Source organism: Rosa rugosa, chromosome 5 (assembly GCF_958449725.1).
Source record: "Rosa rugosa chromosome 5, drRosRugo1.1, whole genome shotgun sequence".
NCBI classification, from domain to species: domain Eukaryota; kingdom Viridiplantae; phylum Streptophyta; class Magnoliopsida; order Rosales; family Rosaceae; genus Rosa; species Rosa rugosa.
In genome coordinates, this window is record NC_084824.1 from 17,531,122 (window position 1) to 17,548,107 (window position 16,986).

The window sequence follows — 16,986 nt, forward strand, 5'->3', positions numbered from 1 at the left end:
TTAAAGACAATAATTATACCAAAAAAATATTATATTTATTTTATGTAGACTTTCCAATTCAAAAATATTAGATTGTATTCCTTATTATTTTCCTTATCTATTTTTATTTTCCAATTTCACTATATGCTCATTAAAGCATTCATATATATTTAATAAGAATTAAAAATATGATTAAGATCATGTGACATAAAAATGTATGATATATATGTTTTTTTTTTATTGAATGTAATCAATGTATGATATATATGTTGAACGCATATTGGTGAGGGAAAGCAAAATAAATCCTCTTATGATTTATGACCTAAATCTAAGTCAATCCATTATATTTGCAAAAAAAAAAAAAAATCTAAAAATATTTAAATAATTAATCATGTGGTACAAAAAATACAAAAAAAAAACATTAAAAAAAAAGAATGATTTTTTTTTTTTAGAATAAAAACAAGTGATTTCTTCATTTTTTTTTTGTTTTTGCACAACTAAAATAGAAAAAAAAATTAAAAAGAAAACATAATAGTTCATGGCATTTTCTTATTGATTAGACATTAATTTTTGAAACTCAAGTTTGATTAAGAAATGTATATTTAGTTAAGATTTATAGAGTAATTAAATCGTTGAAATGACTAAATTTTTTATTTTAAAGATAATAATTTGTTTTCAAATTATATGAGTGAGGTTATTTGAGGAAGTTTAGTGAGGTTTAGTGAGTAAATTTAGTTTTTGAAAATTTGATAAGAGGTGTAAAAAGCATAGAGATCAAGTGAGTAAATTTGGAGGTTCTAATAGAAAAACTCGGAAAAATGAATCATATAATTTTATGTTCACCATATGTTATTTCATTTCTAAAATTTGGCTCTAAGAATATCATCTCTAACTTTTTTGCATCTATCCCACTAATTATACCTTGTTCAACCAATTAGCATATCTGAAAGTTTGCATCTTTCCAAAACATCCAATGAGCTAAGGAATCCAATAGATGCAAAAAAGTTAGAAGATGAACCAAAAAAAAAAAGTTAGAAGATGAACGTCTTTTAGGAATTATCAATACAGACCTCTGACAAAGTTCCACCGAGAAGAGAACAAGGTTCGTCTTTCTTTCAATTTATTTATTCCTCATTTTAGGCTTATGGTATTGTTTAAGCATGCTTACACGTACAAACACACCCTTAATTAATCATCCTAATTACGTTCTGCCACCACATGGCTCCCTGCCTCCCTTTCTGTCTGGAACTGTGGAAGTAATTAACCTGCCTAATTACTAACATAGTACGTGAATTTATGGTATTTGGAAATGCCAGGTATGACCTTCTGGAATTTGATCCCTACCCAAAACCTAGATGAAGGTAGAGAAATTACAGAGTTTGAAGGGTCATTTCCAGTTTTATCTGGGAGTGCAAATGGGGTAAAGTTAAGAAGAAGGGTCGCATGACGACTGATTCTGTTGCAGGCAGGAGTGCAGTTGTGTAAGGGACGTATTAGGAAATTTAGCACATTTAGGTGATTATTCTACTCGTGGCCTCATAATTTTCAGAGCCGGACGTCAGTAATCCCAATGTCCCACATGTAAATTTGAAGAAAGATTTTTTTTTTTTGGGAATAGAAAAGAAAGATTCAAAGAATTCTAGTTAATGCAGTTTTTCTTTCTTTCTTTTTCATCAGAATTTATAACAATAAATAAAATACCGCCCTCATGTTTTTTTTTTTTCATGGAATTTTCGAGCTACCGTTTCTAGATGGATGGAAGAAAGGAGACGATTAAAAAGTTAAGCCTAGATCAGGATGCTCAACAGTGCACCCTACTAGGTGGTTAGGTTGGCTCGATAGCTAGAGGCGATTAACACAAGTTAGGGATGTAGGCTAGTGAATAGTGTTGGGTCTAAGATTTTTGAATCCTACGCCCATAAAAGAAGTGAGTTCAACTTTTAGATTATTCATTAGTATTAATTTTAAAAAATGAAAAATATTTATTTTTGTTTGATTTTTATGTTTTGAAGAAAACCCTAATTTTGTAGGGTTTTTAGTTGTGATGTATGATATACCTTCGTTGGCGTTTTGTTGTCCTTAGGCCCGTGCATGACTTTCCTCGAACTGACTTGATTGTTTGGTAGAAGAGATTTCGATGGGCTTGCAAAAGCCTTTTTTCTTCCTCATTAGCTATGTGTCGCAGTACGTGTTTCTTGAATGAAGAGTTGTTTTTAATTATTGGAGACGATGACTACAGAGTTAAATGAATTGTATTGATGAATGAGAATTAGCGACTAAATGGTGTTTTCTTTATCAAGTTTTGGTATGTATGAAATAGATCAGGTCTTGATCTTTACACTAGAAAAGGACAGGTTATAAGTTATATATCTATATTATTATTAAGAGAAGAGAGCTTGCTCTCCAAAATTGAAATATTTAACGAATATAACCCTCTAATATTAAAAAACTTTAGAAACTGAAATAGCTAATAGGGACAATAATGTCAATTTAAAAAATTAAAAAGAAATTAAATTTCTTAAAATAAAATAAATAGTAGTTATTGTTGTAGAAAACTGCTTTGGTTAAGAAACTACCCACTTCCTTATCAAAAAAAACAAAACACCCACACACTGTGTGTGGGCACATGCTAGTTCATTTGTTGTTGTTGTTGTTTTTGGTATGAAAATGAATAACTTCCATTTACGTGAGAAAAACAAATTGCAGTACAGCAGTTTGTTTGGCTTTATGCAAACACCAAACACAGCCTTGAAAAATGACCTTTAACCAAAACCCAAAAGGACATTTCCGTCAGACGACTCTTCTTCACCCTCCATTCCCGACCGAAACGACGCATCCGAAAATTAGAAACCAAACCGAGGGCATATCCGTCCTTTCTGCTAAATCAAATCATGAAAATAGCCGTTTAGTAAATTTTTCAAAATTTACAATCTACCAAATACCCAATTATAACGACACGTCTCTCTCTCGCACAAAGATTATTTTATAATCCAAGCAAGCAGGGACTTCCCTTTCTCTCTCTTCTCTCTTAGCCCCTTAAGCCATAATCTCCAACCCCATTTTCTCAGAACCGAAAATTGCAACAAACCCATCCTCTTTTGCAATCCAAATTAGGGTTTTGCTCTTCCAATTCCCCCTCCAGATCTGGTCCCAATGTTTATTTCGGTTTGATCGGTTCCAAAGGCGCGATCTTGGTTTCGTTACTGGGTTTGATCTTGAAGGTTTAATCGCAAATGTGAGCAATTGATTGCTTTTCCGCGTTGTTGGGTGTGTAAATTGCAGATTTTGATTATCGGGTTTGATTGGAAATTGCAGATTTCTGGGTTTCTGAATCCCATTTCGGTTGGGGTTTTCTTTCTATGTTCTGCTCTCAATTCAAGTTTTCCAAACCTCGTGAGTATATATATATACACCAACGCAGATCAGTTTTTCTTTGAATTTTTTTGGGGGGTTTTGGTGATTGAATGTATTCTCTCTTTCATTTTTTTTTTTTCTGTGATTGAAGCGGTGGTTGAAAATTAGATCTTGAAAATTGGCTCCTCAAAGAAGGTCGCAGCGCCACATGGGTGGCCAGATGCAGCAGAGCAATGCCGCCGCGGCAACTGCTCTGTATGACCACCCTGCCGGCAATGCGGGACCCACCAACGATGCCGGCGATGCGGTCATGGCCCGGTGGCTCCAGTCCGCCGGCCTCCAGCATCTGGCCTCACCGTTGGCCTCGACGGCCATCGATAACCGGCTCCTTCCTAACCTTCTCATGCAGGTATTGCCCCAATAGGTTTTTCTATCATTTTTTACATGTGGAATTTAAATGCATGAGGAGTAAGCATTTGTTGTTGTTATAGGGTTATGGAGCGCAATCTGCTGAAGAGAAACAGAGGCTCTTCAAATTAATGCGCAACCTTAATTTCAATGGGGAGTCCGGTTCGGAGCCATACACACCTACTGCCCAAACATCGGGAGCGGCAGCATCGGAGGGTTTTTACTCTCCGGAGTTCAGGGGGGATTTCGGAGCTGGGCTGTTGGATCTTCATGCTATGGATGACACAGAGCTTCTTTCTGAGGTATGGCTGTTCACATCGTTCATAATGTTCTGTGCTAATTCTTAGCTAGAAAGTTCTACATGAATTTTTTTTTTTCACAAAATTTTAATATGTGGCATTCAGTCATTACTTTTTTCTTTCTGAAGTTCGGCTACAAGGTTCCATTTTATTTGGTGTCTCACTAGATGTGCTTGGGGATTGTTATCTATGTTACCGTCATTTTTAAAATAACTTGGTCTGAACCTATGGCCCAAGTTGAATGAGCCAATGTATCTGATTAAGTTTGAATCCAAGTGTAGCTTCTATATATTTATGTCAAACCGGATGCGGGATTCAAATTAAACAGACTTTTTAGGTGGTAAGCAGTTTGTTAAGTGTTAAGTCATAAGATATAAATTAGTTTATGTAAGAACATAACCTAGTTGAGAGGTGCCCTGGAAATTCGTTCACTTGTTAGGTAGATGTCTGTTGGATTGCGAACTTAGTTTAAGACTTTTCATTAAGAAATAGAAATGCAGAAGAAACAGATTAAGTCATGTAAGAAAGTTTTTTTCTGGACGAGTAGGCAACGTTTAGGATAGGTTGATATACTTTGAGAGGTTTTCTGGAAATTTATTCTATTGAGGTGGTTTCTGTTGGACTGCCGGTTAAAACTTCTATAGGTAATTAGTTGTGAATAGACTTCTAAAATAACTTTCTTTTGTACAACTTGTTTTTTCTCAACTTCTAACATATTTGAGCCGTAAGAAATTTCAGACTACCTTATATCTTTCTAGGATATGTTTCATATCCTTTTTTGTTTTCTCTCTTTGTTAATGAAGTGCTGTATTGTTTTCATGTTCAGCATGTTATGTCCGAACCTTTTGAGCCATCGCCCTTTATGCCTGGTGGTATGAAAGCATTTGAAGATGAATTGAATTTGACAAGTGGTGGACAGCAAAGTGTGCTACCTGATCAAGATGCATCAGTTCCATTAGCCCAGAATGAAAAGGAGAGCACAAGGGAAAATAATGTGGCTAAAATTAAAGTTGTGGTATGTGGGATTGCTGTAGATGTTTTTCGTCTGGTATAATTGTGGTTATATTATGTTGTTTGATGACTTGGTCCCTTCTTTTTGTATGATTTGTGACTCATATCTCACTTTTGGCATCGGCTCCTTTTGTGTGTTTTGGGAGCCTGTGATAGAATATCAATGCATATTACTTTTTATGAAAATTCTGAAGTAGTTTTGTTCTGATTGTCATATTAGGTACGCAAAAGACCTTTAAACAAGAAAGAACTTTCTCGGAAGGAGGATGATATTGTCACTGTGTATGACAAGTCTTATCTGACAGTTCATGAACCTAAAGTGAAGGTTTGTTCTTAGCTCAGCAGATGCTACTATAACTTTTTAGCTGAATTGCATTGTGGAAATTGAAGTTTATCTTTGTCGTGTCATAGGTAGACTTGACTGCATATGTGGAGAAGCATGAATTTTGTTTTGATGCGGTTCTGGATGAGCATGTTCGCAATGATGAGGTAAGATTTTTTTCGGTAGAGATTGGATATTTTGTGCACATGGAAGTCTGTAGATTTTTTTTCGGTAGAGACTGGATATTTTGTGCACATGGAAGTCTGTACATCTTGGTTTACTATACCTTTGATTTTCATGTGTAGACTCAGGGCCTGATCTTTGTGTGCTTGTTTCCATTTGATTGTTTATTAGTTGGATAAAAAAGGTTTGATCACTTGAAATGCTTTTTGGAACAGGTATATTGGGCTACTGTAGAACCAATTATTCCCCTCATTTTTGAGCGAACAAAGGCTACATGTTTTGCTTATGGTCAGACAGGTAGGTGCTGTATATGATCTTTACAGATAATACTCTATGCTGTGATCAGTTTATCCTCGTTAAAATTTCATTCTTTTCACCTACAAGTATCTGGAAGTCATCAAAACCTGTTGCCATGTGTCTCATTTTTTATAACGGCTAAACATCCATTGGATTATCATTATTCTAATAAGAATTGAATCAGGTAGTGGCAAGACATTCACGATGCAACCGTTACCTATCAGAGCTGCAGAACATCTTGTCAGATTGTTGCACCAGCCAGTTTACCGTAACCAGAGATTCAAATTATGGCTTAGCTATTTTGAGATCTATGGTGGAAAGCTCTATGATCTTCTCAGCGAGAGGAAGTATATCTCTTGATTTCATGAATTCTTTTATTGTATGTTTGCTGTTATAAAGCCAGTTTCTTTTCTACCATAATTAGATGACTCTTTTATTCCTGTCGACTGCTATTGCCTGTAGTTTTGTTCTGAAGTATATTATTTCATTTGTTTGTTAAAGGAAACTTTGTATGAGAGAAGATGGACGGCAACAAGTTTGCATTGTTGGACTGCAAGAGTTTGAAGTGTCAGATGTACAGATTGTTAAAGAATATATTGAGAGGGGGAATGCTACTAGAAGTACAGGGTCAACTGGTGCTAATGAGGAGTCTTCTAGGTCACATGCTATTTTACAACTTGTGGTAAAAAAGCACACTGAGGTAAAAGACTCCAGGGGGCGGATCAACATAGATGTAAATGAACCCAGAAGTGGGAAGGTTGTGGGAAAGATCTCTTTTATTGATCTTGCTGGTAGTGAAAGAGGTGCTGACACCACTGATAATGACCGACAAACAAGGTAAAATCCTCTTCTATTTCACAAAGATTTTGGCATTTGTTAATCCTCCTCTTTTATAACTTTATTCCAAGTTTGTATTGTTTTTGACTATTCTGCTATTACCTTTGGTTATTGAACACCCCAGTTCATGCTAGAACCACGACGATTCAATAAAACCTTCTCAATCAGAAGGCACTTATTGTGGATCTTACATACGAAAATCAAACGAAGCGTTTTTCAGCCGTACCTTTTTCATCATGAGTATGCTTTTTTACTTATATTGGTATCGCCATACTGATGATTGCAATTTCTTGAATAAATTGCAGAATTGAGGGAGCAGAAATCAACAAGAGCCTTTTGGCTCTAAAGGAGTGCATTCGTGCTCTGGACAATGACCAGATCCATATACCTTTTCGGGGAAGCAAACTCACAGAAGTGCTCCGTGACTCTTTCGTCGGAAATTCAAGGACAGTAATGATATCTTGTATATCTCCAAATGCAGGGTCATGCGAGCATACACTCAATACTCTGAGATATGCGGATCGGTATGATTTATGCTATCATGAAACAAATCTAATTACTTTACTAACACTTGTCCTTTTTGTTTCAAACTAAAAGATGACTTTTCAATGAACAGGGTCAAAAGTCTTTCAAAAGGTGGCAATTCTCGAAAGGATCAACCTGTAAATTCATTACCTCCAACTAATAAGGATGTTTCATCATCGTCGTCCACTCTGGCTTCTGCTGGTGTAGAGGATATCCATGAGCAACGCCAAGAAGTTAAAATAACTGATACAGGTAGAAGAACTATGGAAAAAGATAGTTTTTCATATGTCCATGAGCAACGCCAAGAAATTAGACCAACTGATACAGGCAGAAGAGCTGCAGAGAAAGAAAGTATCTCATATATCCCTACTCCTGATTTTGAGAAGCATCCTGCAAATTCATCGAGTAATCCCATCACTATTCGAGAAGAAAAAGGGATGACTTCTAGTTCACTAGATAGGGAGAGATTTGAAGTGAATAATTCTTATAGTGATTCTTACAGTCAGAAGTTGTCCTATCATTCTCAAAATTCAGTTGATGTAGAAGAAAAAGTGCAAAAGGTATCACCACCTCGCCGGAAATTAATTAAGGATGAAAAATCAGAAAAGTTGGGCAACTGGCTGAAGAAAGGAGGTGGTTCTGATCTGTCCACCACCAGCTCTAAGCAGCCTAATACTGGTAATTCTAACACAAGCAATGTTGGATCTAGACAGTCTGAGCCTGAAGTTCCTGATGGGAATATCAATGCAATTCTTGAGGTTGGTAATCTATTTGGCTTCATCTATTGTAATTGTGTTGTTATTGTATAAGTTTTTGTGCACGCCTTGTTAATTTCTTGAGCTCTTTGGATTGTTTTAGGAAGAAGAGGCCCTAATTGCTGCCCACAGAAAAGAAATCGAGGATACAATGGAAATAGTTCGTGAAGTAAGTCAAAAATTTCCTCTTTTATTCTGTTATCTTGACTTCCTCCTGTTCTAAGTTATTTTGATGCTTTTGGATGTTTATGAAGTCCCAAATCCTTTTGCGGGGTAAATTAAACAAACTGCATGGACTCACCTTTTAGCCTGGAACTTCTCTTATGAGGTGGAGGTCCTTGATTTGAGTCCTATGGTTTTACTTTATAGAAGAGCTAAATTGTTGGCATTTTGTAAATGCATCCTATAAAGTATTTGTTACTCTGAATTCTGTTTCTGTGCTGTGTGATGTTTGTCATGTTGGCCTGCCTTGTTGTGCTGATGCTGTATTTTTTGGTACACATGCTCATCCGCTGTTGTCTTCGTGACCAGGAAATGAAACTGTTGGCAGAAGTGGACCGACCAGGGAGCCTCATAGACAACTACGTGACTCAGTTGAGCTTTGTGCTTTCTCGCAAGGCAGCTAGTCTGGTTAGTCTCCAAGCGCGCCTCGCAAGGTTCCAGCATAGACTAAAAGAACAAGAAATTCTAAGTCGGAAAAGAGTACCTCGTTAAAGCAGAGGCAGGCACTGTGATTCGCTGCTCTAATGGTGGCACCTAAACTTGTAGTTACGTTAAGGAATGAGCTATGGGAGAAGATTTGAGTGGTCACAGGCTCCTTCCTGGCTGTTCACAATCCAGACTTCTGGCTTGAAGGACAAGAATGGGGAAATTCATGTCTTTTGCCAATGCTTGTATCTCATTGTAATTCTTTAGATAAGTCGATGTGTTCTTGCTGGGTTTTCATGGGTTGTGGCTTTTGGCTGTTGTGTAATAGTGACTGGGATTTGAAATTTCCAACAATGTATTTTTAGTAAAGGAAAAAAAAAAAATGAAATAGCAATGAACATTGCTCTCATCATACGATTATCTTTCATTTTCGTTTTTGCAATGCTATACTCATAATTCCGAGGATGATGGTTTCATGTGAAGTCCACAAAATAGGCCGATGAAAGGCAAGTTATATCACAGGTTAAGCAACTGAAATCACAGGTGGATTGAAGTATCAATTTCGCTCAAGTGAATTAATTTTGTGCTTATTACATTATATTAGTTGGGGGCTTAGTACCAAACTATTCTGTTGAAAACTGTGATACGAATTTGAACTTCTCATTCTCTCCACTACTTCCGTATTGCAACGTTAACGGAAGTATGGAACGGTGAAGGCTGCATATGACCTTGGGGTTGCATTCCACATTTATCATGTAAAGCAATACAAGTACTCCAACCAATTGCGGATCTACCAACGTCTAAACCCCATCTCAAATTTTGTCAGGGGTTGCCTCCCCTTTTCCTTGCACCATGTAAATTCTCTCAAGTCTTAATAGACACCCAACTCTTTTATAAGATACGAGTTGGACATTTTGTCTTGGATTACTAGGGTATCTAATTCATTTAAATTTGTGTTGGCAAGTCATGTCATACTTGTGTTCTTCCTTAAAGCAATAACTAACCCAATTGACTAGACTTAAGTTTTCAATAATGAGCTACCCTGAAGTTGAAAACATAGCTACCCATAACTCGTATAGCTTTTCTCATATGAAATGGGAGTCGCTGAGTTGTTGTCTCAGATTTTGGAGGCTAGTAGGACTTTGTATCACCAGTGAGGCACTTTAGTAGGACTAATAAGTTCCCTTTACCTCTAAAGAATCGATAAACCAACAATTAGTGTAGCACTGTAGCGCGGTGGACACCACAATTAGTTGTATACATTATGCTTCACTTAATGTGTGTATACCACAATTAGTTGATATAATTCAAGTTTATCTCCCAGAAGTGGTCTAAACTTGGGATTCAATGCACTTTTGTGAAGACTTTTACCAACTCACTTCGGTTCATACTTCAGAAGTTCTAGTGTGCAGGCAATCTTCAAAATCTGATTCTCCGCCTCAATTAGTACTTGAGGCTTAATCTTGAACAAGATTTTAGTCCTACTTCTCTAATCAGACAGAGATTCAGAGCAGATTACAAATCTCCATTGTTCTTAAGTTCCAAGAAAGCTGTCGACAAACTGATCTGATCTTGGTGACAAAGCTTTTCAGCAACAGCTAGTTACCATAATGAAAGACATCATTATATTTACCAATTAGGCTTTAAACTATGACCCTGCTGCCCAAATCCATTCAAACCCTTTTGGAAAACAAACTTGTCACTAACATACATTGATTAGCTAATGTATACACCCCAGTTGTGACGATTAATTTCATGTTGAGGAAGAAGCATATGTAAATATCCGAGTATAAACAGGTCATAATAACCTTAACCGCAGTTGATAGATTATTGGGACTCTATCCCTCTTTCATTACGAATACTGTAAGAATTCTGGAACAAATTGCATACCAAGAATGTTGATTAAGTTGACTTTGAATTGATTGTCTGCAGGTGAAGTAGGGGAATGTGGCTCATGAGTTATGACTTTAACTGTGGTCCTTTTAGGCCCAAACGGCCCCAACTCTTAAACATCAAAGCCCACTTTACGGAAATAATACCACATCGAAGACCACTGCCTATAGGGATACTTTATATTGAATTGACTCCCACCTTAGCTTGTCCCTTCGGGGACATCCGATAAAATTGGAACGATACAGAGAAGATTAGCATGGCCCCTGCGCAAGGATGACACGCATAAATTTGAATCAAGAAATGGTTCAAATTTTTTTTGCAATTTTTGTGTCATCTTCTGCTGTATAAGTAACCTTAACAGAAATAAGTTCTTTCAGAATTAGCCTCTATTGGTTCACTGGACTAATTGTCCGATGAATGTTTACATGTAATCAATCTTGGATTCAGAGAAACAAAGGCAAGAAGCTGTGCATCGATCACGCTTCAATACCAGATAGAACAATACTGATCGGCCATATTGGCTTGATTTCCCCAAACCAAAGACTGCCTCATAAACTGGCAATTGGCCCCAGCTCATGAGAATGCTGTTACATATTGCTTCAATATGAAATCAACCTTACAAATAATCTACATGAAATCAGACCAAATCAAAGCCATCATGAAATCGATCTTCATAAGCTTGAAGCAGTTTTACCATGAACTTAGGGAAAGCTACTGATAATATTACTACCAGTAGTACTACAGAATTAGGTAGCATGTATTTGATATATTTATATATATGCACTCGATGATGCAAAGAAATATTTGAAATTTTGAATCCATTTCTTTTCTTCTTTTTTCTTCTAATTATATTGACATGTATAAATTGCATGTCGTAGTCTAATCAAAGCAATGTAATCTTATAATGTTAACTATATCCCTAGAGCTTGAATCACTCTAGCCAGTTTTGATCTACTACTTTACAACACTAGGAACTCAATTAGGATTTACATTGGCTTGACCTGAAGCTAAACAAGTTATATGCTTCTCTCATTATGAACCAGAAGCCATGGTAGCCGATATATGAAAAAACATTCGGACTGATCATATTACTGTTTAGCATGGCTTGAATTTAGGCAAACCAAAATGAAAATCCAGATATAAAAAGATTATTTCTGGTATCAACTATGGTAACATTAATCTGGTCAGTGACATACAAAAGCAGAACAATAACGATTGAGACTTGTGACTTTGCTCAAGACTTGTGAATTAATGTGCAGCCTCCCACATTGAACAGAAGTGAAACAGCAAGGTGTTTAAATATGCAACCCCGTGTACATTGGTCACGACCTTACTTGAACAGGATCTGTTCTATAGGATCGTACCTCTGTGTCCTTGACTTCTAAGGAGACAGGAATCTAAACCTGGTGGATGAACCATAGCCATGCGATCAGAGCGTGATTAACGGCTGGTAATCTTCGGGTCACCATGGCTGTAGATGATCGTTCTCAGCTTGGTTCATCCAAGTCTGGGGTGGTCGCTTGGCTGTCTGACAGGTTCCCCTTTTTTTGTTTTATACAATTTTTTTTATTTGGGCACATTAGAGTTTCAGCATATTTTGGGCAGTCAGATCCTAAAGCTATTATTCTTGCCCTTTCTCTTGTGCCTTTGCTTCTGGGAGAGTTCACTTATTTAAGCCTGAAGTTTCAGGGTTGGCATATTCCTTGCCTTTGCCTTCTTAAATAAAGGTGTCCTGGAGTGCGAAACACTAAAATTGCTGGGTGTATAATAACCTTTTACTCGTGATAAGTAACTCAATTTAAAGGACCAACGGAATCTATCACAGATTGACAACAAAAATGTGTTACAATTGTTAGAAGTGTTGCAGATATCCTCCAACACAAAAGTTGGAAACTTAATATATTAACACACCTTTTTCATATCCCTCAAAAACCTTGTGTTACATTGTTGGATCAAATCCAACACTAATCAAGTGACAAGATACAAGGACCCTTCAAAATACTTGCAACTCTGGACACTGACAAATCATGGCTCGCGCACTCGTATACCTAGGCTATATGCAATTTGCTCTGTACTCTACTAACAACGTCCTGACAGGAATCACCTCCACAATCATGCAAACAAAAGCTGAAGCTCTCACGGTGAGCGGCATCAACATTGTCAAGAGGATGCAGGCATTGGTCATTAATCTGTTTCGCGATAAACCTCCTTGACAAATCAGTCAGCTCTCAATTGTAGAACCTCCTTGGCTGTCCTCAATCGAAAATATGGCATGTGTTTCTGCAAGGACAAGAATACAAAGATGAATCATACTAAATGAGAATTGTGTTGCCCCATACAGGGTTCATAAGAATCATACACGACAATTCCATTCATAGCTAATACTGCTTGTCAATACAAGTTAAGGAAAACAAAATCAGTATTTTTACAAGTATGATCTTTGTACTACTAATGTTTGATCATATTTCTTACAAAAACAGTATTTTTACAAGTATGATCATATTTACATACTAATGTTTGAGAGCAGCTGCGGGAAAATATATGAATACTACCAGAACAAGGTAGATGTTTTACGTGGGAGACCGAAGCATATAAATATGTAAGGTGCCAGACAACAGAAGCATCTTTATGTGCCTTACCTGGTGGAAACAGAGATCCAATCCCCTACTGTAAAAGTCAGCATACTTGATCATGAATACGCCACAATCAAACCTGTTAAAATCATGAAAAATATTTCATTTAGCAGAAGTCTCTTTGCTTAAAAATCAAGTTCACAAAGAAAAACCTTTCTGGCATAAAGTTTCAAAATGACGTAATACTTGTAAAAAATAAAAAAAAAAACAAAGGCTGCTTACCCATTCTCCTGCTCAGGAAGGTCTTCGACACATTCAAATTCCCAAGAACTCACATCAACGTCTTTCCCACTCTTTTCCTTCACTTCATCAGCGTAGTATTTAGCCTGCCAAGCATAAACAATCAACATCAATCTCATTATGTCATGATCTAAACTTTCATACCATTTGAACATCCATAACAAAGTACTACTTATTAGAATCCAAAAAACTAAAAATGAGGAGACATAAAAGGGTTCTCATGTACAGGTATAGGCAGATCATAACCTTACTAAATGAGCCTTAACAAACTGTCAAACTGAGCAAACAAATGAACAAAATGGAAGAAATTCTATCCACTAAAGCCTTTAAATATGATCTTGACAAGACTATCAAAAAAGCAGAGTCGAAGGGATGGTCATCATGTTTTTCATACATAGAACAAATCCTGAAAAGCATATACTTGTTTTTGTAAGAAATGAAGTGTATTGTGTCTACACAAGTATTTCACCCGTCACCTGCCAATCAATTAATCTACTTTTACTAGACAGCACGTAGACAAAGATGTTATGCTTTCATCAGTTTCATTGTCCTATGTATAGATTCATATGTTTCAGGAAGTCAACAGGCAGGAAGTTGACATAAAGGTTTGTTTTTTGACATTCACAAACTCAGTCGAATCAAACAGATATTGCAGTCTTGGTAGCAGAAAATATCACGACAGATAAACAACAATGAACCCCTCACACCCACACCCACAAACCCACACACCAAAAAGAAGGTTGTCAAGGACTCGATAAACATATCAAAAGCCAGACAAAAGCTTCAATGCATACCAATAGTTGCATCACTTTGGTATCGCGTCCTCCGAGCGAGTCAAGATACTGGAACTTCTGATCTCTCTTATTAATCACAGCCAAGCACCAGTGTATTTCTTTGTGGATTGGGACGAATATCTGCAAAAAGCCACTTCAGACATAAATGGAACTTCACTCAAGTTGAATACATGAGCAAGGAAGAGGGTCTGATATGAAAGTACTTTGTCGCAGTCAATGAGGCTGTATCCCAGCTTTCTTTGGGTAGTCCATCTTCTGACAGCTTTATAATCATAGCCACTTCTTCCACCTATTAACTGCATCAGACAATCCAGTAAAAATTTATTCAGTACACGTCAATATCCAATCACTGCTAAGAGAACGAATTTGATATATAAACAGGTGAATGAATCGAACAACAAATGAATTACAAAAACTAATTATAAACAGATAAGACGAAAAGGCAGAGTGCAAATCACAAACCTTTTTGTAGAAAAATGTGTTGAAAAAATGACATTTCAGAAACTTCTTTGGATCTCTCTTTTCCCTCTCCTTCAGCAATTCAAGGTAGACGTTTATGACCTAGAAGCCAGTGAGTGCACACCATTAAATTACATAACCAAATTAGCTTGCCAACAAAGTCCCCAACACTATCAAAAACAAAATCTAACAAAGAAATAAACCTTTCTGTCATTATCAATAACAAATTGTAAGACTGTAACCTACACAATCACCTCATCATTCAACCATGCACATGGTTTAAGGCACTGCAAAAGTTCACCAGTAATTTGTATGTTTGAGTTCTCATGAGTTACAAGGACCTTCCTCCTGCATGAAGTGAGACAGACACTATTATAGTTTCAAATACACCACTTTTAACAAGAAACCACATCTGCATTGATCCATACCGATTCGCATAAGAAAATGCTCGCTCAACCACAGCCTTTTCCTCTTCTTTGAGAGGGATAAAAGGTTCGCGAGGCGCCTCCTAGTCAGGAATGATCACACATTATCCAAATTAGACTTTTAAGTACATTTTCAAAAACCCATATCTACTGATAACTTAGAATTAGTGATAAGCTTTGAACCACAAAAATCATACTGAATACAAAATAAAAAAAATAGAAATTCACCTCCACTGGCTTCTTCTTCGGACGCAAAGACTCAAACAGGGCCCGCTTATTCTCATTCACCTGGATTTCGAAACCCAATTGTTTCAATTTGGGAGTAGTCTTCCTATCCAACTCCTCAATCAACTTCTTGTAACTCGGCAAATCCTCGGGATTCAGGGCCAGCAACTCCCTCATCTGCTCCGAACTCTCCACTTTCGAACAGGTATTATTCACTGTCAATGTGGTGAAGTCCGAAGCCACCGAAGAAGCCGACGGCTGCGTGGCCTGAGCTTCACATCGCACCCTCTCGGTCTCCAATTCCTGCACATCCGGCTCATCCTCCCCTAAATCCACCACCTCCTCGATGCTCGAATCCTCCGAAACCCGATTCTGATCATCATCGTCCTCCTCCTCATCCAATTGAATCACCTCCTCCTCCTCCTCCTCCCTTTTCTTACTCTTACACGTAGCAAGAGCTTCCTTCTTCGCATTGGCGTAACGCCGCAACAAATTGCCCATGATGGTGACGTCACCCGACTGGTCCCCTCGGCCGGGGCCGGAGGAGGAGGAGGAGCTGAACTTGTCGGGCTTAACAGGCGCGTGAATTCGACGCAACGGGAGCTGCGCGGCTGGGTAGCGGGAGACCCTGGCGACGGCGCGGTTAGAAGAGAATACGGGTCGGGTCGTCGGAGAAGAAGAGGAGGAGAATAATCTGGGTCGCTTGGAAATGTGAGAATAGGGGGAAAAGGGAGAATTCGAGCTCAGACACTCGTCTATACGCTTACGATTCCTGGCTAAGGCTCCCATTGACAGACCCGGAACTCCAAAACCCTAGAAAATTTGGGTCTCATCTGAATAGAACCATGTTCAGGGTGGGATTTGGATATCAGTGATTGGAAGTTAAACCCTGAATTGGGGGAAAACCAAACCCTAAGGTTTTGCGTATGCTCCAAACGGAAAAAAAAAAACAGAGAGAAATGGTTCGAATTGAGAGAAAGAATTTGTCAAAAGACTCGAGAATTATAGGGGTAGATAGGAAAAGCCAGTAATTTCTGTCGATAGTCGAGACAAGTGCGTGAGATTACAATTCTGACCTCTGTGCTTTGAAGTTTGCCATCCTACTACTAGTCTTTATGCTTGGACTTGGAGTTTTGGTCCTTATCGTAATTTGCAAGTATATATAATCTTTTTCTTTTTTTTCTTGGTAAATCTAGTAAATATGATCACGGAGCTCCAAATCCAAACCTCCAGCTCTATTTCATTAACTAGTTGTGCCACTGATAAACTGGTCTGCGATTAAGCAAAGCTAATCACACATTTTAGACACAATAAATGTGAGATTAGTTTCGTATATTTGTTTTGTTTATATATCATATAGTGTTCTAACCATCCGCCTTGATTAGTTTAAAACCCAAAAGAACCACATATAATAGTGGATTAGGCGGCTGGCAGACTCGGCGAGTTGAGACTTGAGAAGTAGGGTGGGCAGGATCTAATTTTTTTTTTTTTTTTTTTTTTATATCAAATACTTTTTCTTTGTAAGTATTTGTTATTGATTTGCTTAACTTTTTATCTCTTCAACCAATTATACGGCTTATGTTTCCCAATACGAGTATAGTTTTTGGTTGTATAATATAATTAAATAAAGAGGAACGCCTAACCCCACTTAGGCGCTAGTCTCCTCTTCACCCCCCCACCCCCCCAATCACCTAGTTAG

The 16,986-nt window shown here is 37.5% G+C and overlaps 2 protein-coding genes, 1 non-coding gene and 1 pseudogene across 3 annotated transcripts; 3 read left to right on the forward strand and 1 right to left on the reverse strand.

The window, feature by feature from the left end:
- The first annotated feature begins 2,958 nt into the window (after positions 1-2,958).
- LOC133708678 (kinesin-like protein KIN-13A) lies at positions 2,959-9,030 on the forward strand. Its single transcript, XM_062134158.1, has 14 exons — positions 2,959-3,214; positions 3,295-3,372; positions 3,485-3,742; positions 3,825-4,043; positions 4,867-5,055; positions 5,272-5,376; positions 5,463-5,540; positions 5,772-5,853; positions 6,038-6,200; positions 6,355-6,690; positions 6,996-7,214; positions 7,307-7,973; positions 8,074-8,139; positions 8,502-9,030. The coding sequence occupies exons 3-14, from the start codon at positions 3,542-3,544 to the stop codon at positions 8,682-8,684; spliced, it is 2,508 nt and encodes an 835-aa protein (XP_061990142.1). The 5' UTR covers positions 2,959-3,214; positions 3,295-3,372; positions 3,485-3,541; the 3' UTR covers positions 8,685-9,030.
- Positions 9,031-10,717: 1,687 nt separating this feature from the next.
- LOC133713237 (U6 spliceosomal RNA) lies at positions 10,718-10,827 on the forward strand (annotated as a pseudogene).
- A 1,008-nt stretch (positions 10,828-11,835) lies between these two features.
- On the forward strand, positions 11,836-12,049 carry LOC133713219 (small nucleolar RNA U3). The gene has a single exon (XR_009847890.1). It is a non-coding gene; the product is annotated as a small nucleolar RNA U3 (small nucleolar RNA).
- Positions 12,050-12,314: 265 nt separating this feature from the next.
- On the reverse strand, positions 12,315-16,303 carry LOC133710039 (ubiquitin-like-specific protease ESD4). The gene is made up of 9 exons (XM_062136012.1): positions 15,291-16,303; positions 15,066-15,145; positions 14,892-14,985; positions 14,641-14,739; positions 14,382-14,474; positions 14,179-14,298; positions 13,367-13,470; positions 13,151-13,223; positions 12,315-12,791 (listed from the first exon to the last, which is right to left on the reverse strand). Exons 1-9 carry the CDS (start codon positions 16,074-16,076, stop codon positions 12,729-12,731), a joined length of 1,512 nt encoding a protein of 503 aa, XP_061991996.1. The 5' UTR covers positions 16,077-16,303; the 3' UTR covers positions 12,315-12,728.
- Between the last annotated feature and the right edge of the window lie 683 nt (positions 16,304-16,986).

Bases quoted from the DNA above. Each gene is read 5' to 3' on its own strand.
- LOC133708678 (XM_062134158.1), top strand. From the start codon at position 3,542: ATGGGTGGCCAGATGCAGCAGAGCAATGCCGCCGCGGCAACTGCTCTG. The intron at 5,056-5,271 runs GTATGTGGGATT...TTGTCATATTAG, and splicing joins TGGCTAAAATTAAAGTTGTG to GTACGCAAAAGACCTTTAAA. The intron at 5,854-6,037 runs GTAGGTGCTGTA...GAATTGAATCAG, and splicing joins TTTTGCTTATGGTCAGACAG to GTAGTGGCAAGACATTCACG.
- LOC133710039 (XM_062136012.1), bottom strand. From the start codon at position 16,076: ATGGGAGCCTTAGCCAGGAATCGTAAGCGTATAGACGAGTGTCTGAGC. The intron at 14,740-14,891 runs GTGATTGTGTAG...ACTGGCTTCTAG, and splicing joins GTGCATGGTTGAATGATGAG to GTCATAAACGTCTACCTTGA. The intron at 13,224-13,366 runs GTAAGCAGCCTT...TGATTTTAACAG, and splicing joins CTTCCTGAGCAGGAGAATGG to GTTTGATTGTGGCGTATTCA.